We start from the raw sequence: 23,332 nt of genomic DNA, 5'->3' as shown, positions 1-23,332 counted from the left end.
GTAAGAAACTTAAATTAATATTAATAAAAATCCTATATAAACATTTATCTAACTATATATCCACAAAAAACAAACATTTATATGATCCTCGATCACTTTAACTACGTGATTCAGGTATTTAAAAGAACTCGTCTCATATTTCTGAAAGCTTACAAAAACGTCAAATTCAAACGTCAGTCATCGAGAAGTAAACAAATATGTTTTTTTGAGGTTATATTTATATTTTTAACATGTTTATACTTGTAAATTTATAAAAGAAAAATATGTATCATACTTTTAAGTTTAACAAATTTAGGCTTAAGCCTTTTCTTAACATCATAAGTGACATAAAAAAAATACACAATGTAGATCTTAGCGATATTTCGAAAGTAACAGTTACAAATATTCGTAAATTATTACGACAAAAAGGTTTCCCTGTTCAGGATGGATTTACGTCTCTTACAACCAAATGTACAATATGTATGGAAGAAAAAACCGAACAAAAGAATGCCGAAAATAAACTTTTTGTTAATAAAACTACAGGTGAGCATTTCTAGTAATAATGCGCACCAAAGGAGTAATATGATTGTACGAAATAATCAGGTACAATAGCCCTTTTATTACCGTCGCTGGTTCCTTTTTTCCTATTGGACAGTTGCACATCAGAATCAATGTTATATTAAATATTAAGGTTATTGTATCACAAGGTGTTGCTCATTAAAATATTTTTTCAGGTTTCTTTTTGTGTCCTAAGTGCAATATACATGGAGAATGGAATGTACTTGAAAGGTTAATGAAAAAATCTAAACCCGAAGGTAGTATAAAAGACTATATCGATGATTTGCAGCAGAAAATAGACAGTTTTAAAAAACACTGGGAAAATATATTAAAAGATACTACATCAATACTAGATTTAAGTGAAAATGAAACTTTAGAACTATTCCGTTTATTTGAATATCCAGTAAGTTAAATATGATATAAACAAATTTTAACAAACATAATTCAATGAGATTTATATATGTATATTTTATTCCATAATAGTACCATCACGAAGCAAGTAAGGTATTATCAGACATAAGAGTATCAAAGGACCACACAGTATTATATTTCCCTTTAAAGAACTCTTTGGATAATATAGTGGGATACCGTAAAGTACAAGCAGGGAGAGAGGATGAGACCGAAAGCTTTGGTCTGTATGCAGCTGGCTTGTTCCACTGCAGAGCCAGTAGAACAAGTCGTAATGACCAAGCAATTCTAGTGCCAAGTATACAGGATGTCCTACATTTAGCTGCATCTAAGGTTCCAGGTACATCCACAGCTACATAAATATATTAGTTAATATGCTATAGTATAATAATTATTGATGCATATTTAATTTTTCCTTTATAAATATTTTAAAAAACTACAGGTACTCTCATTTGGCTGAATAACTGTAGCCTACCCCCCGTCTTACTACCCTGTCTAGAAAACTACCAAAGATTATGTTTATGGGGAGATTGGGACAACATGAGAGCTGTAGCTGAGAAGCTTGCGGAAGAAAGATGTCGATTTGTAAGGTACATATTATTTTAGATTTTTTATTATTATTTAACTATCACTTCCACAATGCAGGAGAGTAAGCGTTTAATTTTGCAGAGAAAATAATTAAAAAGTTATTAGTAAGGCGATACGAGGAGTAGTAGAATTGAATGTGTGTTTGTGATATTGGTTGCAGGCCCACAGATGGCTTAGTGACAGCAACTGAGGCGGCCGTCGCAAACTTATCTTTAAAGACTCTTGTCTCGGAAGCGAAACCGGCCGCCCACAGATCCATCACCACTTTCGCAGCCCTACGAGATGACGTGTATGCTGAACTTACCAATATAGATAAGGTTCTTATTTTAAATAGGCTGTAGTTATTTATATAAAAAAAATACTCAGTTGGATTTGCGATAGATAGTGCAGTTTTTCTTTCGTCAAGTAACCTTAGTTTGTCATACTATAGGTATATAGTCTTGTTTTCAATTCCTCGTGACCCGACGGCGTCCTAAGCCGAAGTCCGGCCTCACAGGAGGCACCCTTAAGACGTCCGTTTCTCTTGAGCCCCTTGTGTGGCTCCCAACATCCGGCTGAGTTCAACTCGCCCATCCCGCCCGGTGATGCTGTAGATGCCACAAGGGCCAAAAGCAATACACAGTCTGAAAAAAAATATCCTCGTGAACTTTTGATACATGCTGAATTAACTTTTTATTAGGTTTAACTTAATTCGTTTTATTTTTCGCGTTATAAATATTACAAATTTAGTTTTTATTTTGCATAATAAGATTGTAATGGATAAAAACTATTTCATCTACTACTATTACATTACACGACTTCATCCGAACCAATTTGAGCCACGGGAGCTATTCTTTGGAGAGATTAGGCAAGGCACAAGTGTATGCAAACAGAAAAACCTGATTTGATGGGACCTGGGATTACGACACGGGATCAAGATTGTGGTCAAATAAACATACATTTATAATATATACGTCAGGTTCGAGGCGTGAAATGGCGTCGTTTCCCCGGGCTGACGCGCTTGCTGGGCGGACACCGCCGGGGAGAGTTGACCGTCCTCACCGGGCCCACGGGCTGCGGGAAAACAACGCTCTGTGCAGAAATGTCACTCGACCTCGCACAACAAGGGGTAACGACAACTTAAGATTTATTTATTTCGAGACGAATTTACTTTTTATTTGACTTATCTGTTACTGGCTTTATTTATTTGCTAATCGAAAATTTTTAATAATCTACGATTATTATCAAATAGATATAAATAAAATTATGGAAAATGAATAATGAAATAAATGTTAACGGCAAGCTTTTATGTGATGACAATTTGGCATTACGACCTTTAGTAAAGTAGATTGACTGCCTAATTTTAAGCACCTTAATCGGTTGAATGGAACTAGATTGGATCCACACATACTAAAAGGTGAAGTTAAATACAAGCTTGTAAATATGTTAAAGGAGGTTACTTATATTTGTAGTCTTATTTATATATTATACCTTGAGAACTAAGATGTTATGACCCTTGTACCTGTAGTTACACGGGCTTACTCACCCTTGATATCGGAACGCAATACTGAGTGTTGCTGTCAGTGTTGCTGTTGGAATATCTGATGAGTGGATGGTACCTGCCCAGATGGGATCCCACAAAGCCCATACAACCTAGTAAATTTAAATGTTATAAATGAATTCAAAGACACATGTTTTATTACTCGAAGCCAATTATGTCCAAAAAAGAGTTCATGATAATCACTACTCTCAGTCTAGCCTCTCTCTAATTTCTGTTAGAGTAGAGATTAAAATTATTTTGTCTATCTAGACGTACTAATTTATTTTTGGCAACGATGTTTAACCTAATAAATTTAATGAGCTAAGTACATACTTACTCTCTGCAAACATATCTTTAAACTGATTTTTAAAAATATAATAAAAAAAATTGAATTGATTTCCAAATCCATTAAAAATATCGAAGTAACTTCTGCTCGTAAGGTTACAACTTTATGGGGAAGCTTCGAGATTCGCAACTCACGGCTGGCTCGCACGATGCTGCAGCAGTTCGCAGGCGTCCCGCTCGAGCAGAACCTTCAGGAGTTTCCAAAGTTCGCTGACGATTTTCAAAAATTACCAATCTACTACCTCGCGTTCCACGGACAACAGCCTATCAAAGTCGTTATGGAGGTATGACGTTACATTATTAGAAACATGGCGTACATTTTATCAGGCATTAGCCATTTGAAAAGGATGTATGTAAAAAAAATATGTTTTTATTGATTACAATTAAGCAATAAAAACTGGTTGAAAGGGCCACTGTATTAGGCTTATACCCGTGTTACTGGGTACCCCGCTCTTCTACTAAGACAAACAAAAGCTACCAATAATTAATTGATCCTAAAATATGAACATAAAAGTTTAATTACATACTTCTCACTTTATACCTGTGTGTGTGTTTGTGTGTATGAGTTTGTACAATATTTGCTGTTGTTTTGCCATGTTATAATAAATTATGGTTTAATAATTGTTCCGTTTTGTCACAATCTAATTTGAGTAAGGCTTCAAGCTTTATTTTCTTCAGTCAGATGATAAATATTTAAACTGCTGTTGAATTTATTATTAAGTAAGGTAGATTACTAAGAATATTGTTTTATTTTTATTTAGTTTTTAATAAAATACATTATATATTTATGTAGATTTTAGGTAAAATATATAAAATAGGGGATATAATAATATATACGCATCAAGCACGGTTTTCGTGCGTTTATTTATAATTATGTTTATGGCTTCTGTGTCAGAGGTGACTCATCATACATTCGTCCCACGTTATGAAATAAACCTCTTCAAAAAGGTGGCCCGTTATTTTTTTTATTGCAATAGTTCACCACCACACATAGACATTGGCACTAAAAAATATTAACCATCGCCAATGCGCCACCAACCTTGGGAACTAAATTGTTATGTCTTGTAATATTATAGTATATATAAATATTTTGCTATTGTAAAAGCTACCCTGCAATAGGGTCGTAGGGTTTTTATTTGTAATTCATATATAACTTTTTGGGTCCTTCTATTCTCTTATATTCATTATATGGTTTTTTTTTTCGACATCTGCTTTCGAAACAAAACTAAATACTGTTTTATTATTCTTTATTATATTGGTTTAATTGTTATCGATTGAGATCGGTTGAGACAAACAGCGCCATCTGTCCATTATCTGTTTATGTATGTGCGACGCTACTTAAAATCTGTTAATTTAGCATTAGGTTCATTAAATAACTCCGAGTAATATTAAATTACAAACAATCGGAGTAAGATATTTCCTTGCGGGAAAATGGAGCCTATATTTTAAGCTAGACCTCTAGCAATACATCGGTTCGTTTCAAACCGCATTCAATTATATGCAGTAGTTTTTGCGTAATGCGGGTACAAACAAACATACAGACAAAATTCTAAAAACTGTTGTTTTTGTTGCTTTAATAAAGACCGTCCATATTAGTTTTTTTTTCCAATATCTATTATGTATAGACATCGGCCTGTTACAATTTTATTACAGTAATAACTTCTTTATCTGTCTCTGTCTTTCACACCCCATATCTTGTTGTTGCATGCAAAGACAGAAATGTTAATGAGTCTTCTATAGTTCTTAGAGAAGAAGTAATTTGTGTTCTTTCATTGTTTTCCTGAGACACCCACGATAATAAAATACCTTTAATTTCATTTTTGATCTCAGAGAGTTCGTCGGTTATGTCTTCCGAGCGTTTACACTTGTTACGAATGTTCACACAGGTAAACAATCAACGGCGTCAGTCCTAACCCTCGATTTGACGTAGGTTGGACTTGGAGTTCTCTGGTGTACGCAGCATTATATAGCGTTTAAGTGCTCATAAAATACTAGGGCCGCAGAAGTGCAATTTAGTTTGTGAAGCAGTTATAAATATTTAGCTAATAATTTATCGGCTGAAACGCAAACTCGTAAACCTAACTCAATCGTTATTGGTGTATGCTCGCCAGGGCCATTGAAATGAGTACGTTGCTAGTTGTTTCTGAACAAGACTTTGGAAGCGGTGTTTATTTATAAGAATGGTTTCATACCCGTAGATTAAACTCCTGCACAGTTATGAACTCTGCAGGTGCTATTTTTGAAATTGAATTTGTCTAATTATTTTTGATTTTTAGTAACAATTATTTTGTAGCAATAGGGAAAGGGGATGTAGGTTGTTATTTTCTAGTACTATTGCTGTCTTATTAATTTTTTCCAGCACTAAAGAAGAGTGATTATATAATATTATAAATGTGATCCTCGGCACCATTACCCTGACATAAAAAATAAATTATTCAATTTCTTTTATTTTTTACTAGAATTCCATTATTCGAAATTTCATCCAAATCAGCTTGACCGCTTTTATCGATATTGACGTTAAGACGAGGCTGAAAATATGAGCAGTTTTTGAGAAATGCCAAGTAAATATAGGCGAACGCTGTGCAGGCGGTGGAGCACGCGCGGTACATGCACGACCTGTCGCACGTGGTGGTGGACAACGTGCAGTTCATGCTGGGAGTGGGCGACGAGCGCGAGGGGGACCGCTACCTGCGCCAGGACGCCGTCATCGCCGCCTTCCGCACCTTCGCCACGGCTAGGCACTGTCACGTCACACTCGTCATGCATCCCAGGAAGGTACGGCTCGCGAACCCCTCTACCTCTTCGGACTATAAGAGTGAATAAATCCCTCATCCATGAATAAAGGGTGTCTATGCTGCACGCAACACACCTGCACTATTATATTACATCTACACTTGGCAATTCTTAGAATTTTCTGCAGTGGCCGTTTGGACAGGTTAACAATAAAAATAGACATGTTAATGCACACAAATGTCTGTCCTGTGGGAATCGTACCCACAGCCTTCGGCGTGAAAGGCAAGTATCTACCAACCACGCCAACCGGCTCGTCGATGACTGGTGTAGCAATCTTTATGATTAAATTTTAAATTCATTCGAAATATACAATTAGATAAATTCTATAAATATGACAAATGAAACAACAGTTACGTATTAAACGTATGGAATGAGCTATATCATAATATGTTGAGTTAGTAGTATCGATTATATGGGCATTGCAAGGAAGTCAGCTTAACTCCCAGGATTTGGTATTCATTCCCCTGAAGCGCCTGCTCCCATGACTTGAAAATTATATATACCTATGACAATTAATTAGTCACGTCACCGGCTAGTTATTTTTTACTCATGATAAATTATTGTAAAATATAAACTTAATGCACTGTATTTTATATAAATTATTTTATTATTAATTACAGGAACGCGAAAGTGAAGATCTATCTACCAGCTCCATTTTCGGAAGTGCCAAAGCATCCCAAGAAGCAGACAATGTTCTTATAATTCAAGTAAAATGTTATCTAAACTTCTTTTTCTTTTTTTTAATGTTATTATATAAATTATTCAATAAATTTATATTTTTTATAGGATAAAAGACTAACAGCCGTTCGTGGAAAAAAATACTTGCAAATAGCCAAAAATCGATACAGCGGAGACCTCGGCATCGTCCCACTGGACTTTGACAAAGACTCTCTCAGTTACCAGTCGAAAAAGAAAACCAAATGTAAACATGATGAACCAGACAAACTCTTGGACGAGTGCTTTGAAGAATACTCCTTAGAAGCTAACGATATTAATACTAGCAGAACGCCAAAAATTCAGAAAAACAAAAAGAGTAACAACGACGCCGATACATTCCTTAGTGATATTTTAAATTTAAACAGAACAAGATAATATTAGCTGAGTGATGTATCGTATTTGTAATATAGAAATCACGTTAAATAATTTAAACATTTTACTAATATAATTAAGTTTGTTAGTGACTCAATTACAACAAACAGCTAGAATTGAAATAGAAAAGGATCATATCTGGTATCCAGGAGAAGATTTAATACCCTGGCTGCCCTATTCCTATGGAAAATTGCCACCAATCTCTGAAACATTTAACAATCGGTACGCCACATTTTTTTGCGAGGTGCTATGGACGTCTTTTTGAATTTTTAAACGTTGACGAATGGGGAAAAGCGATTTGTACACAAAATCTCACGGAGTTTTAATGCCCCTCCTGGAACAGGAAATCCGCCACCTGTTTAACATGAAACGGAATATTTCAGTATATAGTGTGTTTGTATATTGTTGTGTGAACTAATTTTAAAAGATTGCTGATAACAGAAAAAGCGAATGAAATCCGATGAAACAATAATAAACCAATCAACAAAGGGAATTGAAATTAAAGTATCCGAATCAATTAAAATATTTTATTTATTTAACTCACTTGTTATAATGTAGTAATGACCACTTCATATTGAAATAATAATAAATCTAGGGCGTAATATTGATAACGCAATGATAAGAACCGTGAATCTGTTAAAATAATGAGGAATGTTACGAAACACTATTTTTAGGTGATTTTCTTCAAACATAAGGCGAAGCACACAGTCGAGGCATAAGGTTACTATCACTTAGCATTTACCATTTATCACAATTTAACGAGTACTCTTGACAGCCTGGTTTTCCATATTTAGCATCATAACACCTCAAAAAAATAACAAAAATTGTTATTAATTTTTTTTAACTGTGTTGTTTTTTACATTCAAAATTTTTAAGTAATATATATTTTGAGGCCCAATGACTAGTTGATTTACTTATTTTTCTTTGTAAATTAAATAAAATAGAAATGATTATTAAATAAATTATATGTATGTATTATATTACATTAAATAAATTGTATTTATTTATTATATATATTATTTACGATATGGTTTTAATTTTTGGTTTTAGTAAATATATACATAAGCCAATTAAGAAAAATACTCAGAGTAATTTGGGGATAATTACTCTGCATTGTTCTAGTTAATTTTTTTTTTTTCATATATTATGGCATAAATTTATTTAAATACAAGCTATATTCTAGATACATTTTTCTATAACTCTATATGTAATATATTATTTGTAATTATAGGAATCTATGTTAATATCCTATTATGTAAAGTAATTATTATATTAAACTACTACCATTGCATGGCTAAAAACAAGATTTTTAGTTATAAACTAGCATATATATATACGCATCGTAATTGTAAATTATGAAACAATAGTTATTGCAAAAGCACACAATATCAGCACATTACAATACTCATATCTGCTTCATATAGCAAGTTATTAGTTTAATGGCCTACGAAAGATATCATGACGTTGTGAAAATAAATCATCCCAATTCACAACATGCTATCTGTTTGTTTTGGTAAATATTGTTTACAACATTATTATTATTTATTAAAATGACTATGAAGAGCGTCAACCAGTGACGTGTCACTCGTTCTATCTTGCCTCCTTTTGCATTTAGGACAAGGTACGTTCTCATTCAGACACTTGGAATGAAATACACTTGAGCATTCCTCACATCTGTAAGTGGAGCTAGTCTCAAAAGGGTATAAAATCTTAGGATCTCTACACACTTCACAAATAAATCCCTTTTGACTGCAAAGCCAACAATCAAGTACATGCGATTTTGCAAATTGTACTACTTTCTCTAGTTGTAAGGCAAGTGAACCGTTCGGAATTTGTGCCAAATCAGATATTGTGTATGTATGGAGGTGATCATATAAATACTCCCTAGGCCAAACTCGTTTCTGCAATTCTTCAATGACCGGTTCTCGACAGGTAAATATATATGCTCTTAGAAAATTAAGTTGTATTCTTAATTCTTGCAACTGAGCCATATCTGAAACTCCACAGTAGATCTTTGGATTTAGTTTTTTCATGTCTATCCATGGGTGATGTTGAAATTCTAATAAAAATAGCGCTGACTTCTTTGACACTGGATATCTCCTGAAATCCCAATTGTGAATGACCCGAGATGGTATAATAAAAACATTAGGGTCCATACAATTTGAGCAGTAATATTCCCCAGTGTATCCACACACTTTTGCTTTTGATATGGTACTTCCTAATAAATCTTGACAGCTCTTGCATTGATAGTTTTGATAATCAAGACCCTTTTCACGTGACAATGTTCCCAATTGTTTGACCATTTTCTGCAACTCTTGAGCAGTGAACGAACCAGTTGTAGAGTTTGGTACTACTTCGAAATCCAATCCCTGTAATGTAGGATCATCTGGAAGAGCTGTCTCTGTCTTCACCTCACAGAACTCATTATCGTCTGGTGTTAATTTCAATTCTTTATGAATATCTTTCATAATATCTCTCAAATTTGGTGTGTTAGAAATTGTTTCATTAAAAGTATTTGAGTTATCAACAAGAGATGACAGGCTTTTTATTTCTGGTGTTTTTATCATACTGCTTCCATGAGACGAATTTGAATTGATTGATGTATTAAGGTCATCATGACCATCATTTGACCATCCTTTTCCACATAGTGAATTTCCCGTAACAATTGTATCAGCTGTTGTTATAAATTCTCCTGAGTCTACAGATGAGGAATAAATCTGTCCCGAGTCAACTGGCTCATGACTTGTTGTGGGCTGTTCTATAAGTATTGAACTAGTAGCAGCTTCTATATTCTTTTCTACATCCTTTTCATACTCTTTTTTATCTTCTGTATTCTTGCCTTTGTCCTGTATCTCATTTGTGTCCTTAGAAAGTATAAACTTCAAAGCTTCATCCTCACTTAAGGATAACATTCTACCCAAACCTGTAATATTTGAGGTATGGGATGGAGTTGATGCGAGTTTTGGTTTTGATTCATCAGATAAGGTGCTGGCAACATCTAATCCTGCAGTTATTGGTGCTACTCTCATAGTAGGCACCCAAATTCCTGCTTGCATTAGAACTTGCTCTGGCCAATTATTTAATAAACTAGAATTTATAGGTAAATTAAATTGGACACAAGTTTCCAAGCCCTGAACCAGTTTTTGTGCTACTTCTAATATTTCTGTATCACAAACAAAAGCAGTTCTGTTATAAAATGGTTTCACTGCTGATATGTTTTTTAATAATGTGGACATATAGGATGACAATAAACATTCGTTAAGAGCGATCCTCAGCCAGGCTCGACATTGGCCTATTTCGGTGTTTATCTGGGGAAGGGACGAAATTTGATCAATATTTTGCCTATGTGATAACACAAGTATAAGAGGCCAAAAACTTGATTGAGGACGGTAGTCGGGATCGCCAGATATAACATTTTTAGCTTTTCTTAAAAAAGTATCTTTCAAACCATGAAGGAATACAGCTTCCAAAGCCATACACAAGGTATTTGTTGAATCAGTTGAACCAAGAACACTGTGAAAGTTTTCTTCAAATTGACTGTTGTATTGAATGTCTTTCACGCACTCTGATAAGTTATTTATAAGAGACTCCTTGAGAATTGTATCACGACTACGAATAGCGAAGCTTGATGTAACATTCTTAAAAAACGACATGATTAATAATTACTTATAAAGAGCGAATGTTACAAAAAACACAATATACTTTATTGATAACTTCGCAGTATTAAACTGCTTATTTATCGTTGATAATAAATATAATAATAAACAATATTAGTAAGAAATGTCAATGTCAACAACTCCTACAGAATATTCCCTATAGGACCAACTTCAAATTCCCCTAAATATCAATTAAGAACCCCTAATTCTTTTCTTGTTGTTTGAGAAGTAATGTCAAATACAAATTAAAAATACATTCAAGTAGTATAAAATAGCTATTGTATTTGTGCGGGTGCTTTTTACACCTTTTTTTTTAATGACCTAATAATATTAATGATGAAAACAATGAAATTAACGATTTTTACTTTTCATTCGGTGAAATCAAAGCCCGGTGAAGAAATCGAAGCCCGAGCCTCCTAAGTGTTGTACACGTTAGCCACGCTTGTAGTTTATATTTGGTTTATTTTGTTGATTGCGTTCGAGGCTTAATATAAATTGTATAGAGTCGTACGTCTTTTTAAGGAAAAAAAAATCTTGAATAATAGAACCCCTAAAAAATCCCACTAAATAAATGTACCCCCTAAAAAACCCTTGGACATCTAGATTCCCCTAGATTTGGGGGGAAAACCCCCAAGTTGGCATCACTGCCATATTGTGAGCTCAGAGCTGTAGTGTGTCTAAGAGACACGCAAAGCTCAAAATCCAGAAAGAAATTAAAAATAAGCCTTGATAAAAAACAGTACAATGTAAATCAATTTGTTCCATAAAACTTGAATGTACTATAATAAGTAAAAACAATCTTAAGAAATATAGTGGACATAAAAATAATTGATCGCAATGTAATCTACAGTATTTATGATTCCGATATTTATGACTAAATTGTCAATACTGTCATATGAATGTCAAACTGAAAGTTAAACTACGATACAATATCAACTTACAATACATGGTTTCACAATATTTGTATGTATATAAAAACTAACATTAATTTTAATCAATTGCTTAATTTTATGCTACATATTACCGCAGTTTTCTCAGCATATAAACTTAATTTGTCGTTAGTGACAAATTAAGTTTAATCTCAATCTTCAAAAATAAAAATTGGATATATAAAACAATAAAGTTGTTAATTGTTTTTATTTTGATTTAAATTGCTATAAAAGCATGATTTACGTACTCTATTTATTGTTGTTATATGCTTTAAATTACCAATATACGAAAGCAGAACAAAATCCTTACTTTCAAAAAAATGGTCAAGGTACTTATGTTTGTTATTATCAATTATTCTTTATAAATATATAGAAAATCGTAAAAAAATTATCTGTTTTACAGAATTACTTTTATGTCGAAAATGCGGTGCTGATGTGGCCGATTCAAACTATTTAATTAATAAACATAGTCCAGGAGCACAGAAAATTGGAAAACAAAACTTATTTGGCAAACAAAACATTACAATTCAGACATTAATCAATCCTTTTGGTGTTAAGTTTGATATTGTTACAGCTGAAAAAGCAAGATGTAAAAATATAGGACCAGTAAGTAAACTATAATTATAAGTATGAATATGTATTTATATTACATAAGAGTAATGTCCTATCGGTATTATTATTACAAAACATTTTTAATCTTTAGAGACAAGGAGCCGACTCATGGTTCCCTGGGTATACTTGGAATATTTGTACCTGTCCTCATTGTGGACAACATTTGGGATGGTCTTTTGAAAGTTCTGGGGGAAAAACAGTTGACAACAATGAAAGTATTCATTTGTTTCATGGGTTAATATTAAGTAACATACTTGGAGAAAATTGTAAGTACCATTTGATATAAGCAATATATTCAAATATATTTATTTAATAATATGTTATATTTTGTTTCAGTTACAGATTCGCTCATAATGATGCCAAAACTTTATAAAATGTAAAATTAAATTTAAGCAGCAATGTGATAACTCAAAAATTGTTCAGGAGTAAATAAATTAATGTCAAATATTATTAATAAAAAAGTGTACATGAAAGAAGCAGTTTATTATTAAAAAGAACATTTATCTCACTAACTTAAAGTAACAAAAATAAGTTTAGAAATATTATGATTTGCAAGTAACTTATTTGTAAACACACACTTATGAGCTAATAGTTAATACAAAATCAATGAGCTGTCATTTTATGTTAATATAATTTTGAATGTGTGAAAATCAATAAAAATTATCAATCATGAGATTGCAAGTAATTAGAATGATACTGTATCTACTATACAAAACAATATAGTTTCTATAGTTTCTTAATACTAAATGTTATATTATGTACATTTAAAACATAAAAATAAGTTTTATGTCGTTGCAAATCTTTGATGTAGGGTTTGCTGCGTAGCAGCTGGGGTTGGAGAAAAGTTAACACCACTTGGTGCTTCCAGGTTTGTTTTAGGTGTACCATAAGTTTTACCCTGGATAGCTGCAATTTCTTTCTGAAGTTTTGGATTAAGTATTTGCTTATTTACAAACTTCCGTCCTATTCCACGACTAGATCCCCTTCCACGCCCTCTTCCCCTAGACTGATTTGATCGTCTACTAGAATTGGATTGATTAGACCTATTTGATCCAACTGATTTTACACTTCCAGGGCCTCTTCTTGTGTTGTATCCGCCAAAATCATTAGTTAAATTGGCTAGAGTTTGCTTATTTAAATAGCCTGCATTTCCAACACTATTTCTGCGTCTTTTTGCAAAATCATTGGCTACACTAACTGTTAATTGTGAAGCTGAATTTAGTGAATTGTTTCTAGAGCGTGTAAAAGTCTGTGACTTTATTATGTTATTTTGTATAAAGTTTTGACGTTCTTGTAAGATTTGGTCGGATCTTAAGCCCACAGAGCTGTAACGATTTCTAGTGATAAGACCACGACCCCGTTTAGAAATTCCTCTTTTGGCTACTGCTAAGGGCTTGAAGGCATTCCCTCCGCCACCTCTTCGATTGTTTAATCCAAGTCTGCTATGAACATTACCTTGTGCTTGCTGATTGTAATTTAAATGCCGGAATCTTGTTTGAGGTCCTCCTATTCAAACAGATTTAAAAAAATATATTATATATAGCCCTATCACAATTAATGTATATTTAAATTAAGCTTATTTAAAAATATTTAATGGATTTTACCTCTGTTTCCTCTGTTTGAGCGCACTAGAGCTGGCATATCATCATGAAACACTGCATTCTCTAGACCTGCTCTTGCTTTTGGAGTCAAACTTCTTAACTGAGAGCGAGAACGTGAAGCAGATCTGGTTCTAGGATAAGAAAAGCGCCTTTGTCGGGATTTTGATCTTGCCCGAGAATCTGAACGTCCACGTGACTGTGATCTGCCCCTGGGTCCACGAGACCGTGAGCGAGATCTGCCCTGCCTGTTATTGCTTCCACCCCGTGATTGGGAGATTCCTCGGTCTGAACCTCCTCCTCGACCTGCGCGCCCTCTACGACCACCGCGGCCACCACCACGTCCTCTAACGTTTCCACCACCTCGACCTCGAACTCGGCTAGTTCTGTTTTTATTCTGCTTGATAATTTCGTCTAAAACATATTTAAAATTTAAATATATCAAACCATATGTTCCTGCTTGTGCTATTTTAAATACAAGCGTCATTAACAACAGAACCTAATATTGGCACATTCAAGTTTATTTTTGAAATAATTTAGTAAAATCAAAAAGAACCAATAAGGTAAATTATTAATAACACTTAAACAAGGTCTGACTTTACGGTCTATTTTCCAGCTATCTAAATTTATAACAAACAAATAAATGCTTACCTAGTGACATATTTACAGAATCACTCATTTTATTGCTTTTAGTAAATATTGAAAAATTAGTAGATGCTATAATTTGCACTAAGATATACTCTTTTTATGATTTAGATTATAAATTGCTTAAAAGAAATAAAAGCTTTAAAATATTATAGTTTTCACTTTCCGCCTAAAATAGTCATCGGCTTATCCAAAATCGGATACAGACAGATCATAGTTACAGATACACAATAACCACACAGTCACATACTAATACAGAGTAAAAAAACAGTTTTATAGCCTATAAAATAGTGATTGGTAATAAGATATCTTATCCTTCAAAGATACTCCGAACATAGCTCGCTCCATAGCACGCTGAGCGACTTTGAATTTGGTAGGTAAGACGCATTGGTGGCCGCAGTAGCACGCGCAGGGGACTGCTCCCTAGAGGAGGTTAGGTGTGGGGATATGCAACGTGGTCCCGGTTATATGGGGATGGTCCGGGTGACGTGCCTCATTACAGCAGCGAAAAGGCTGTCCGAAGCTGGTCGCCTCCTGGTTGGGTGGAGCTCGGCCAAGGTGTGCGTGCTGGAGCAGCGCCCTTTGCGCTGCTTCAAATGCATGGGCCTTGGTCACACTAAGGCGCTCTGCCTATCTAAGGCGGAAAGAGGGGGACTTTGATACCGGTGTGGTGTCGAAGGCCACAAGGCAGATACCTGCACCGGAAAGTTGTGCTGCGCTGTATGCACAGATGCCGGTACGCCTTTCGGGCACGTAATGGGGTCAGGAGAGTGTAACCCACCGATCACAAAAGGAAAAATGGTCTTAGGCACCCAGACCACTGATAACGTCGGACGGCGCCAAGCTGAGGAGGAAGCTGCCATGTCATCATGAAAGACAAGCTAAGCTTCCTCCAGATGAATGTCAACCACTGCGCCAGGGCTCAGGACCTGCTACTGTAGTCCATGGCGGAGTGGCAAATTGACCTGGCTGTGGCCTGCGAGCCCTATTTCATCCCTTCCCTACCTCACTGGGTAGGGGATTTGGATGGCACCGTGGCGATCCTCACTCGGAGCGGAACGGGCCCCCCCCTCTCACTCATTGAGAGGGGCTCGGGCTACGTAGTGGCGGGGTGGGGAGAGTACATAGTTGTGGGAACGTACTTCTCCCCTATTCGGGGCCTGGCGGAGTTCGAAATCTTTACCTCTCTCGCTACCGATCATGGCGTTTATCACGCTCAGCAGCGAGAGGTCTCCGCCTACAACGGCCGCCAGGTAATGGCGCTGAGGCCCCCATGCAGCACACTTAATCAGGGTGTGACGCGCCGTGTCCGAAGGCGCACCGCACTCGTGGCAGGATGGAGTGACCTCCCGCCTCGCTATCCGGTGCAGATACCTACCGAAGCAACCGTGCCCGGTAAGTACCTGCGTCAGCCTGAATGTGAGTGTGCAGTGACTCCGTTCCACCCAGCGACTCAAGTGGGGACGGACCGCCTCCACTGTCGCCAGGCCTGCCGAGGGGGACCCCAGGTCCTCCTCCCACGTGCGAATCAAGGCTCGCTAGGCTAGAGCCCTGACTCGCTCCACCTCCGCCAATCCTGGACGGTCGCCACTCGACCTCAATTCCACCCGGAACCGGTACACTTCCGCGAGCACCTCTGCCTGGAGTTCCCAAGGCGGATCGCTCGCGAGAAGTGTCGCTGCCGTCCATGACACTGTACGCTAACCACGTATCGCTTTCACCGCTATGACTCTCTGTGCTCCGAAGAAGAGCCTTGTTACGAGCAGTGAGAGCGTCCACCCAGATGGGTGCACCGTACAGCGCCATGGAGCGCACCACACCAGCGTATAATCGCCGGCAAGGTGTTTCCGGCCCTCCTACGTTGGGTAGAAGGTGGCCCAAGGCGGCAGCGGCGTTGATGAGCTTCGGGCTGAGGTGGACAAAATGCTGCCCGAAGCTCCATCTTCCATCCAGAATCAGGCCCAGATACCTCATCTGGGCCTGCACCTTAATCACCGTTCCCTGGACGGTGATAGACGCTCCTCGAGGGGGACCTCGACGTGGACCGTGGAATAGGAGGGCCTCCGTTTTTGTTACAGAGACCCTCAAGCCCAGCATCCTGATTCGATCCATCGTGAGCGACACTCCGACCTCAACCAGGCGGGCTGCCTCCTGAAAAGTACGTCCCGTCGCCGTGATGAGGGTGCCGTCCGCGTAGCACAGCACCGCCATCCCGGGAAGGACGGGTGCCCGTAGGAGCCAGTCAAAGCCAACGTTCCACAGGATTGGGCCGAGAACCGACCCCTGTGGAACGCCGCAGCCTACTCGACGCCGGACAAGTCGCCCATCGCCCCCCTCCCAGAGGACCACCCGATCCTGGAGGTATGCCCCCAACAGCCTTCTGAGATAGGAAGGCACCCCGTGATATCGAAGCGCCTCCCTTATTGTCCCGAAAGGAAGACTATTGAAGGCTTTCGCCACGTCCAGTGATACCGCCAGGACCACGTCCCCTCGGGCCACCGCCTCCATGGTCCGGGTCTTCAAGGTGTTCAGGGCGTTGATAGTTGATCGACCCGCCCTGAACCCGAACTGAGCCTCTGAAAGACCCGGTCCCACCTCCTCGAGGTGCTGAACAAGACGGGCAGCGCCAATCTTCTCGAAGAGTTTGCCCGTCTCATTCAGCAGCACAAATGGCCTGTATGCCGAGGAAGAGCTTAGTGGGCGCCCCTCCTTCGGCAACAGGACCAACGTTGCAGACAACGCAGTCCAATCCAGCGTCTTGAAAACGTCTTCCAACGCGTTGGTGAACAGTTTCGGGGATATTACATCCCCCTGTCTCACCCCTCTGCGCAGTTGGATCGCTTTCGTTTTACAGTCCTGGATGTGGACAGTTATTGTAGCGGCGTTGTAAAGACATCTCAGTACCTCGACATATCTCCGGTCGATATGACATCTCTGCAATGAGTCGAGCACTGCCCAGGTTTCGATGGAGTCGGCTTTCTCGTAGTCCACAAATGCCATTCTTCTGCATAATCTGCCGAACAGAATGGATGTGGTCCACAGTGCTGTTGCCTGATCGAAAGCCGGCTTGCTCTGGGGGCTGGAAATCGTCAAGTCGTCTGGCGAGACGGTTCGTGACGACTCTTGAGAACAGCTTATACACGTGACTCAGGAGGGAGATTGGTCTGTAGTTTTTCAAGAGGGTTTTATCACCTTTCTTGAAAAATAATACCACCTCACTCCCACTCCATGTTTCCGGGGTCTTGCCATGTTGGATGACGGAATAAAAGAGGCTTGCTAGCTCTTTCAGGACCGGAGTCCACTCCTGCCTTAAGCAACTCTGTTGTGATTCCGTTATCTCCCGGAGCTTTTTTGTTTTTAAGCTGTTCTAGAGCCGCCCTAATCTCGCCTTAGTCAACGACCGGGAGCTCCTCGGAGTAATGGCGCGTAAGAGGGGCGCGCTGGTCATCAATACTGATTCCCATGGGTTTATCCGATCTTGAACAGAACAACTGCCCATTAAACCTCTCTACTTCTCCGACAATCTCAGGCCTAGAGATAACGACCCCACCATTTTCAGTTTTAAGTTTTGTCAGACGCGGCCTCCCAAACTTACGAGCGAACACTTTCGATCCCCGACTTTGCTCAATCGCAGCCTTGATGGCACGGGTATTGGAGCGTTGGAGATCGCGTCGCGTCAGCGTTTTTATTGTTCGGTTTAAGGCCTTATCTGACAAAAACGATGGTAGTTCTTGTCGTTTTCTCATGAGCCATCTCTGCTGAGATGTCTCAGCAGAGAGTTTTGGAGCGTTAACTCTTCTCTGTGGCGGAAACACTTGCGGGATGTATTTTGCAGTATTTTGACCAGCGTGTCGGTTTTCTCATCAATGCTGCTTACGGTTTCCAACGCGGTGAATTGATTTTGAAGTAACATTTGGAACTTTTCGGAGCTTTGAGCAGCTTGGAGCATGGTAGGTCGGAGAGTAGACCTCATCATTCTCGATCTTTCGGCTTTGAAGTCGATATTTAGAGTGCCTCGAACCAAGCGGTGATCACTTCCGGTATTAAACCTGTTGATCACTGAAACATCTCTAAATATGTGCCTTTTATTCGAAATGATAAAGTCTATCTCGTTCCTTGTCACGTTATCGGGGCTTCACCAGGTCCACCTCCTCTGAGGCTTCTTTTGAAAGAAAGAATTCATCTAAAAGAGCTCTTCGAGAAAGTTTACCAGCATTTGCCTTCGATTCGATTACAAACTTCGATTACATCATCAGAGTATGTCGAAGTTGGCGCATATACCTGTACGACCTTCAGGGAGTACCTGTCGGAAAGTTTTAGGACAAGGTACGCTACCCGGTTCGACACACTACATTTGACTAGAAAACCGACACTACCCTGGGAGAGGTTATCACCTTCGCGGAAGTAGAGTAAGTTACCGGACTCTAGAGTTATCGTGTCCTCCCCCTATCTTCGGACTTCAGATAACCCCAGTATATGCCAGTTTATATGACTTAAATCTACTCTAATTCGGCGAGGTGATGGTCCAGCCTCATCGAGCGTCCATTGTACGTTGCCATGTGAAGTCGTTTTATATGGTAGCCTGCCGTGAACCGGTGATTCTTAGCACCCCCTGTCCTGCCGATACCGCGACCGCTACCTTGGGCCTAGCGGGCTTGCCGGTAACTGGAGGTCTTTTTTTGGGCGCATCTGCCATTAAGGAGGGTTTGCCCATACTCGCCGCGCTGGTCAGACGTGTTGGCGAGCGCAGTAGGGGGGTAAGATGTTTATGGGGGGGGACGCTGCTGCCCATCCCCCCTTTTCCCCGTCCCTCAGTCGCCTCTTACGACACCCACGGGATGTGATTGGGGGAGTACTATTCTAAGCCGGTACTCCACGGCAATGAGATTATCCGGAAAAGAACCGGAGTCACCGACATAGCTTGCAAAATTAGCAGGCTGAAGTGGCAGTGGGCTGGTCACGTATGTCGTAGGACAGCTGGCCGTTAGAGCAGACGAGTCCTAGAGTGGAGACCGCGAATCGGTAAGCGCAGCGTAAGGCGCCCTCCAGCCAGGTGGACCGATGACCTTAAGAAGGTGGCGGGCACCAACTGGATGCGGAAGGCGGAGGACAGGGAGCTTTGGCGCACCTTGGGAGAGGCCTATGTTCAACAGTGGACAATGATTGCCTGTTGATTTGAATAAGATATCATAAAAGCAGTCACTTGTTGATAAAACAGTTTATTCGAGATTTATTAAGATGCTGTTAATATTTTAAGTAATTTAGGCAATTCTTTTTATAAGAATACTGAAATTAGGTAGCAAACATATAAGACAGAATATAATATTAATCAAACTGTATACTGAGTTCTAATGTGCTTCGTTATATGTAAATATGTTATTTTAATTTATTTGTTCTCCTTTTATAATTTCCTAACGACAACAATATTTAACATTCTTCATGAATTTATAATATTATTAGATTCCGAGTCTTGACTCGGATATTAACATCCAACGGATCGGAGGTTAACATACAAATATATATATGGCAACCATTCTTTAGTAATAATTTAATTGAGTGTTTTAGATTTCAACTTCTGAGGAGAATGCTAATCCAGTACCATATAAAGATGCTGAAGTACTATTGATAACGGAAACAAAAACAAACAATGCAACAGTTTTTGGGTGTAGTTGCAAAACAAAAAAATATTTTATTTAAAAAAAAGTATAATAAATATTAAAAAGTAAATTTGATAAACTTATTTTGTTTTAAATAAATCCTAAAAATTATTTATCTCGCAAAACGGGAAATGTAATGACTATGGCAACATTATACGCACACATTATTAAACTATCTCTGTCTCAATCGCGGTTTCACGGTCCCTTGGTCTATTTGTTTCTCTGTCTACGAGTATAACAAACTAAATATACTCATTCATTCCATCTATTATTTGACTAAAAAAAATTCTTCTTTGATCTTAAACTTGTCTTCCGAAAAGAATGTCAGATTTTTCTACTTTGAATTGAAAAACACTATATTTAAAAAATGATTCAGAATAAACGATCACTATATAATATAATAATTTATTTGTCACTACAAACGTTAAGTTTAGTTTGTTTTTCATCCGTGCAGTGACAGAGAAAGAATACATTTCACTGCCCCTCTCTTTCCCATGGGTGTCGTAAGAGGCGACTTAGGGATATCTGAGCTACCATCTGCTCATCTGGTGGTAGGATGCTAACATCCGCCTGGCTTGTTACCACCGTACGCATGGTGAAAAACTCGTGAAGTGGCTTGCAGCCGCGTTTCGAGGTCAGCCAGCGTACAGCCAGTGCCCGAGCGAGTATTCCCGCGATGGGTGTTGGTCCAGTGGAGACGGCTGTTGAACCAATGCCGGGGGAAACTGTATTGACCTGCCGGATAGGGAGACCCGAAGAAACAGCTGTTCCGCTGGCCGCCTGTGGCATAGTACAGGGGCCCGAGCGTGCCTAACCAGCTCGCGAGGCTGCCTCACCAGGCCACGCATAATCTCGGGGTGGACCGTCGTGCCGGTTGGTAACCGGAAGGTGGGGTCCCGGCGGCCACTTCCGGGGGGGTTCGGGGGCCCTTCCGTCCGGCGGATCAGTATATTTTCCTTTTTGGCAAACATTTGGGAAAACACGTCTCCATACTTTGCCCATCCCTATCGTGGCAATACGTCGCTCGCTTCACGTCTCTTTTCCTTATTTTTCCAAATGGTAGCGCAAATAAGAAATAACGGTCGTTCAGCGGTGCACACCCCCACCATACCCACGCTGTTTGAGGTCGAGTTCTCTAACATCCGAGGACTCCACGCTAACCTCAACGCTGTCCACCACCATCTCGAGACAGCACGGCCAGCAACGTTGTTTCTCATGGAGACGCAAATACTCCGCCCTGCCGACAACAGCTACCTTAACTATCCCGGCTACATGCTTGAAGAATCTTTTAAAGCGAAAGCCGGAGTATGCTTGTTCGTCAGGGCGGATGTTTGTTGTCACCGATTGCGCTGCTTGGAGGACCCCTCCTTCTCCATGTTGGTGGTACGTGTGGACCTGGTTCGTCAGAGTCGAGTCTACGTGTGCCTCTACAGATCCCACAATGGTGACTTGGAGACAAGCCGATTATTTGACCATCTTAGTCGGGTGGCAGATGCTGCGCAAGAGCAGTTTCCTAACGCGGAATTGGTGTTTTGGGGGATTTTAATGCTCACCATGAATCATGGTTGAAATCCCTCAAAACTGACCATGCTGGAAGAACTGCTCATGCTTTTGCTCTCACACACGACTTGACCCAACTGGTTGATCAGCCCACCAGGATCCCAGACATTGATGGGCAAGCGCCTTCTCTACTGGATCTTCTGCTGACTTCTCACCCGGTGGAATATCAGGTTGTGGTTCAAGCTCCACTTGGTTCTTCGGATCACGGCCTTATATCTACCAAAGTGCCACAGGCCAAGCTGCCGCCATCAGCGGTATGCAAACGTCGCGTTTGGCACTATAAGTCGGCAGATTGGGACGGTATGCGCGATTACTATGCGTCAGTCCCTTGAAAGGAACGTTGCTTCAGTGGGAATGACCCGACAGCTAGTGCCGCTGCTGTTTCTGATGAGATCATGTTAGGAATGGAATACTACATTCCTAGCTCAGATCTCATCAATAACGGGGTACGCGTAACCGTTGGTTCACTCGTGAATGTGCCGACGCTGTATCATCTAAGCTGGCGGCATATCGCGCGTGGATCAACGGCTGCATTAGCGGGGCATCTAACATTGACTCACTGAAAGCAAACTACAATAAAAATTCCAAGTCCTGTAGGAAGGCATACACGAGAGCGGATGCACAGCGCATTGTACAGATTGGTCATGACCTTATTTCGCATCCTAGGGGCTCCCGTAGCTTCTGGCGTCAAACCAAGTCTGTGCAAAACAATTTCTGCCAACCTTCGCTGCCACCGCTCAGAAATCCGGACGGATCGCTAGCTCACAGTCCGCAGGAGAAAGCCGACCTCCTGGCTCAACTCTTTGCCGACAACTCTGTGATCGATGATTGTAGTGCGCAGCCACCAACAATACCTTCATGTGGCCACACGATGCCTGACATCAAAATCAGGCAACGTGATGTGCGTGCGGAGCTGCAATCACTTGATATACGGAAAGCTAGCGGTCCTGATGGAATACCAGCCATTGTGCTGAAGAAGTGCGCGGCGGAGCTGTCTCCTGTGTTAACGCGCCTGTTCCAACTTTCTCTCTCTTCGGGATGTGTGCCGGAGGCTTGGAGAAGAGCTAATGTGCAAGCGGTTCCCAAAAAAGGGGATCGGTCTGACCCGGCAAATTATCGACCAATAGCTATCACCTCAGTACTTTGTAAGGTGATGGAACGGATTCTAAACAACCAACTGATCCATTACCTAGAAGATCACTGTCTAATTAATGATCGTCAGTACGGGTTTCGACCAAAACGGTCCACAGGTGATCTTCTAGCGTACGTAACACACCTCTGGGGTGAAGCTATCGACAAGCATGGAGAATCGTTGGCTGTCAGCCTCGATATCTCCAAGGCTTTCGACAGGGTCTGGCACAGAAGTCTTCTCTCCAAGCTACCGGCATATGGTCTG

General features: G+C 39.6%; 4 protein-coding genes across 4 annotated transcripts; 2 read left to right on the top strand and 2 right to left on the bottom strand.

Moving 5' to 3' along the window:
* Positions 1-205: 205 nt before the first annotated feature.
* Positions 206-7,802, top strand: LOC126776252 (mitochondrial DNA helicase). The gene is made up of 10 exons (XM_050498575.1): positions 206-522; positions 714-940; positions 1,021-1,285; positions 1,388-1,535; positions 1,694-1,850; positions 2,492-2,641; positions 3,493-3,681; positions 5,984-6,172; positions 6,811-6,897; positions 6,977-7,802. The coding sequence occupies exons 1-10, from the start codon at positions 264-266 to the stop codon at positions 7,280-7,282; spliced, it is 1,977 nt and encodes a 658-aa protein (XP_050354532.1). The 5' UTR covers positions 206-263; the 3' UTR covers positions 7,283-7,802.
* LOC126776244 (uncharacterized) lies at positions 7,793-11,050 on the bottom strand. The gene has a single exon (XM_050498561.1). It carries the CDS (start codon positions 10,930-10,932, stop codon positions 8,818-8,820), a length of 2,115 nt encoding a protein of 704 aa, XP_050354518.1. The 5' UTR covers positions 10,933-11,050; the 3' UTR covers positions 7,793-8,817.
* An 871-nt stretch (positions 11,051-11,921) lies between these two features.
* LOC126777841 (protein cereblon-like) lies at positions 11,922-12,950 on the top strand. Its single transcript, XM_050501067.1, has 4 exons — positions 11,922-12,193; positions 12,268-12,470; positions 12,568-12,742; positions 12,813-12,950. Exons 1-4 carry the CDS (start codon positions 12,100-12,102, stop codon positions 12,854-12,856), a joined length of 516 nt encoding a protein of 171 aa, XP_050357024.1. The 5' UTR covers positions 11,922-12,099; the 3' UTR covers positions 12,857-12,950.
* Positions 12,951-13,099: 149 nt separating this feature from the next.
* On the bottom strand, positions 13,100-14,924 carry LOC126777837 (uncharacterized protein DDB_G0287625-like). The gene is made up of 3 exons (XM_050501053.1): positions 14,726-14,924; positions 14,081-14,488; positions 13,100-13,982 (listed from the first exon to the last, which is right to left on the bottom strand). The coding sequence occupies exons 1-3, from the start codon at positions 14,751-14,753 to the stop codon at positions 13,261-13,263; spliced, it is 1,158 nt and encodes a 385-aa protein (XP_050357010.1). The 5' UTR covers positions 14,754-14,924; the 3' UTR covers positions 13,100-13,260.
* Positions 14,925-23,332: the final 8,408 nt, after the last annotated feature.

Source organism: Nymphalis io, chromosome 2, assembly GCF_905147045.1.
Source record: "Nymphalis io chromosome 2, ilAglIoxx1.1, whole genome shotgun sequence".
NCBI classification, from domain to species: Eukaryota; Metazoa; Arthropoda; class Insecta; order Lepidoptera; family Nymphalidae; genus Nymphalis; species Nymphalis io.
Note: the sequence above shows the minus strand (reverse complement) of the source record. Positions and strands in the feature narration are given on the sequence as shown.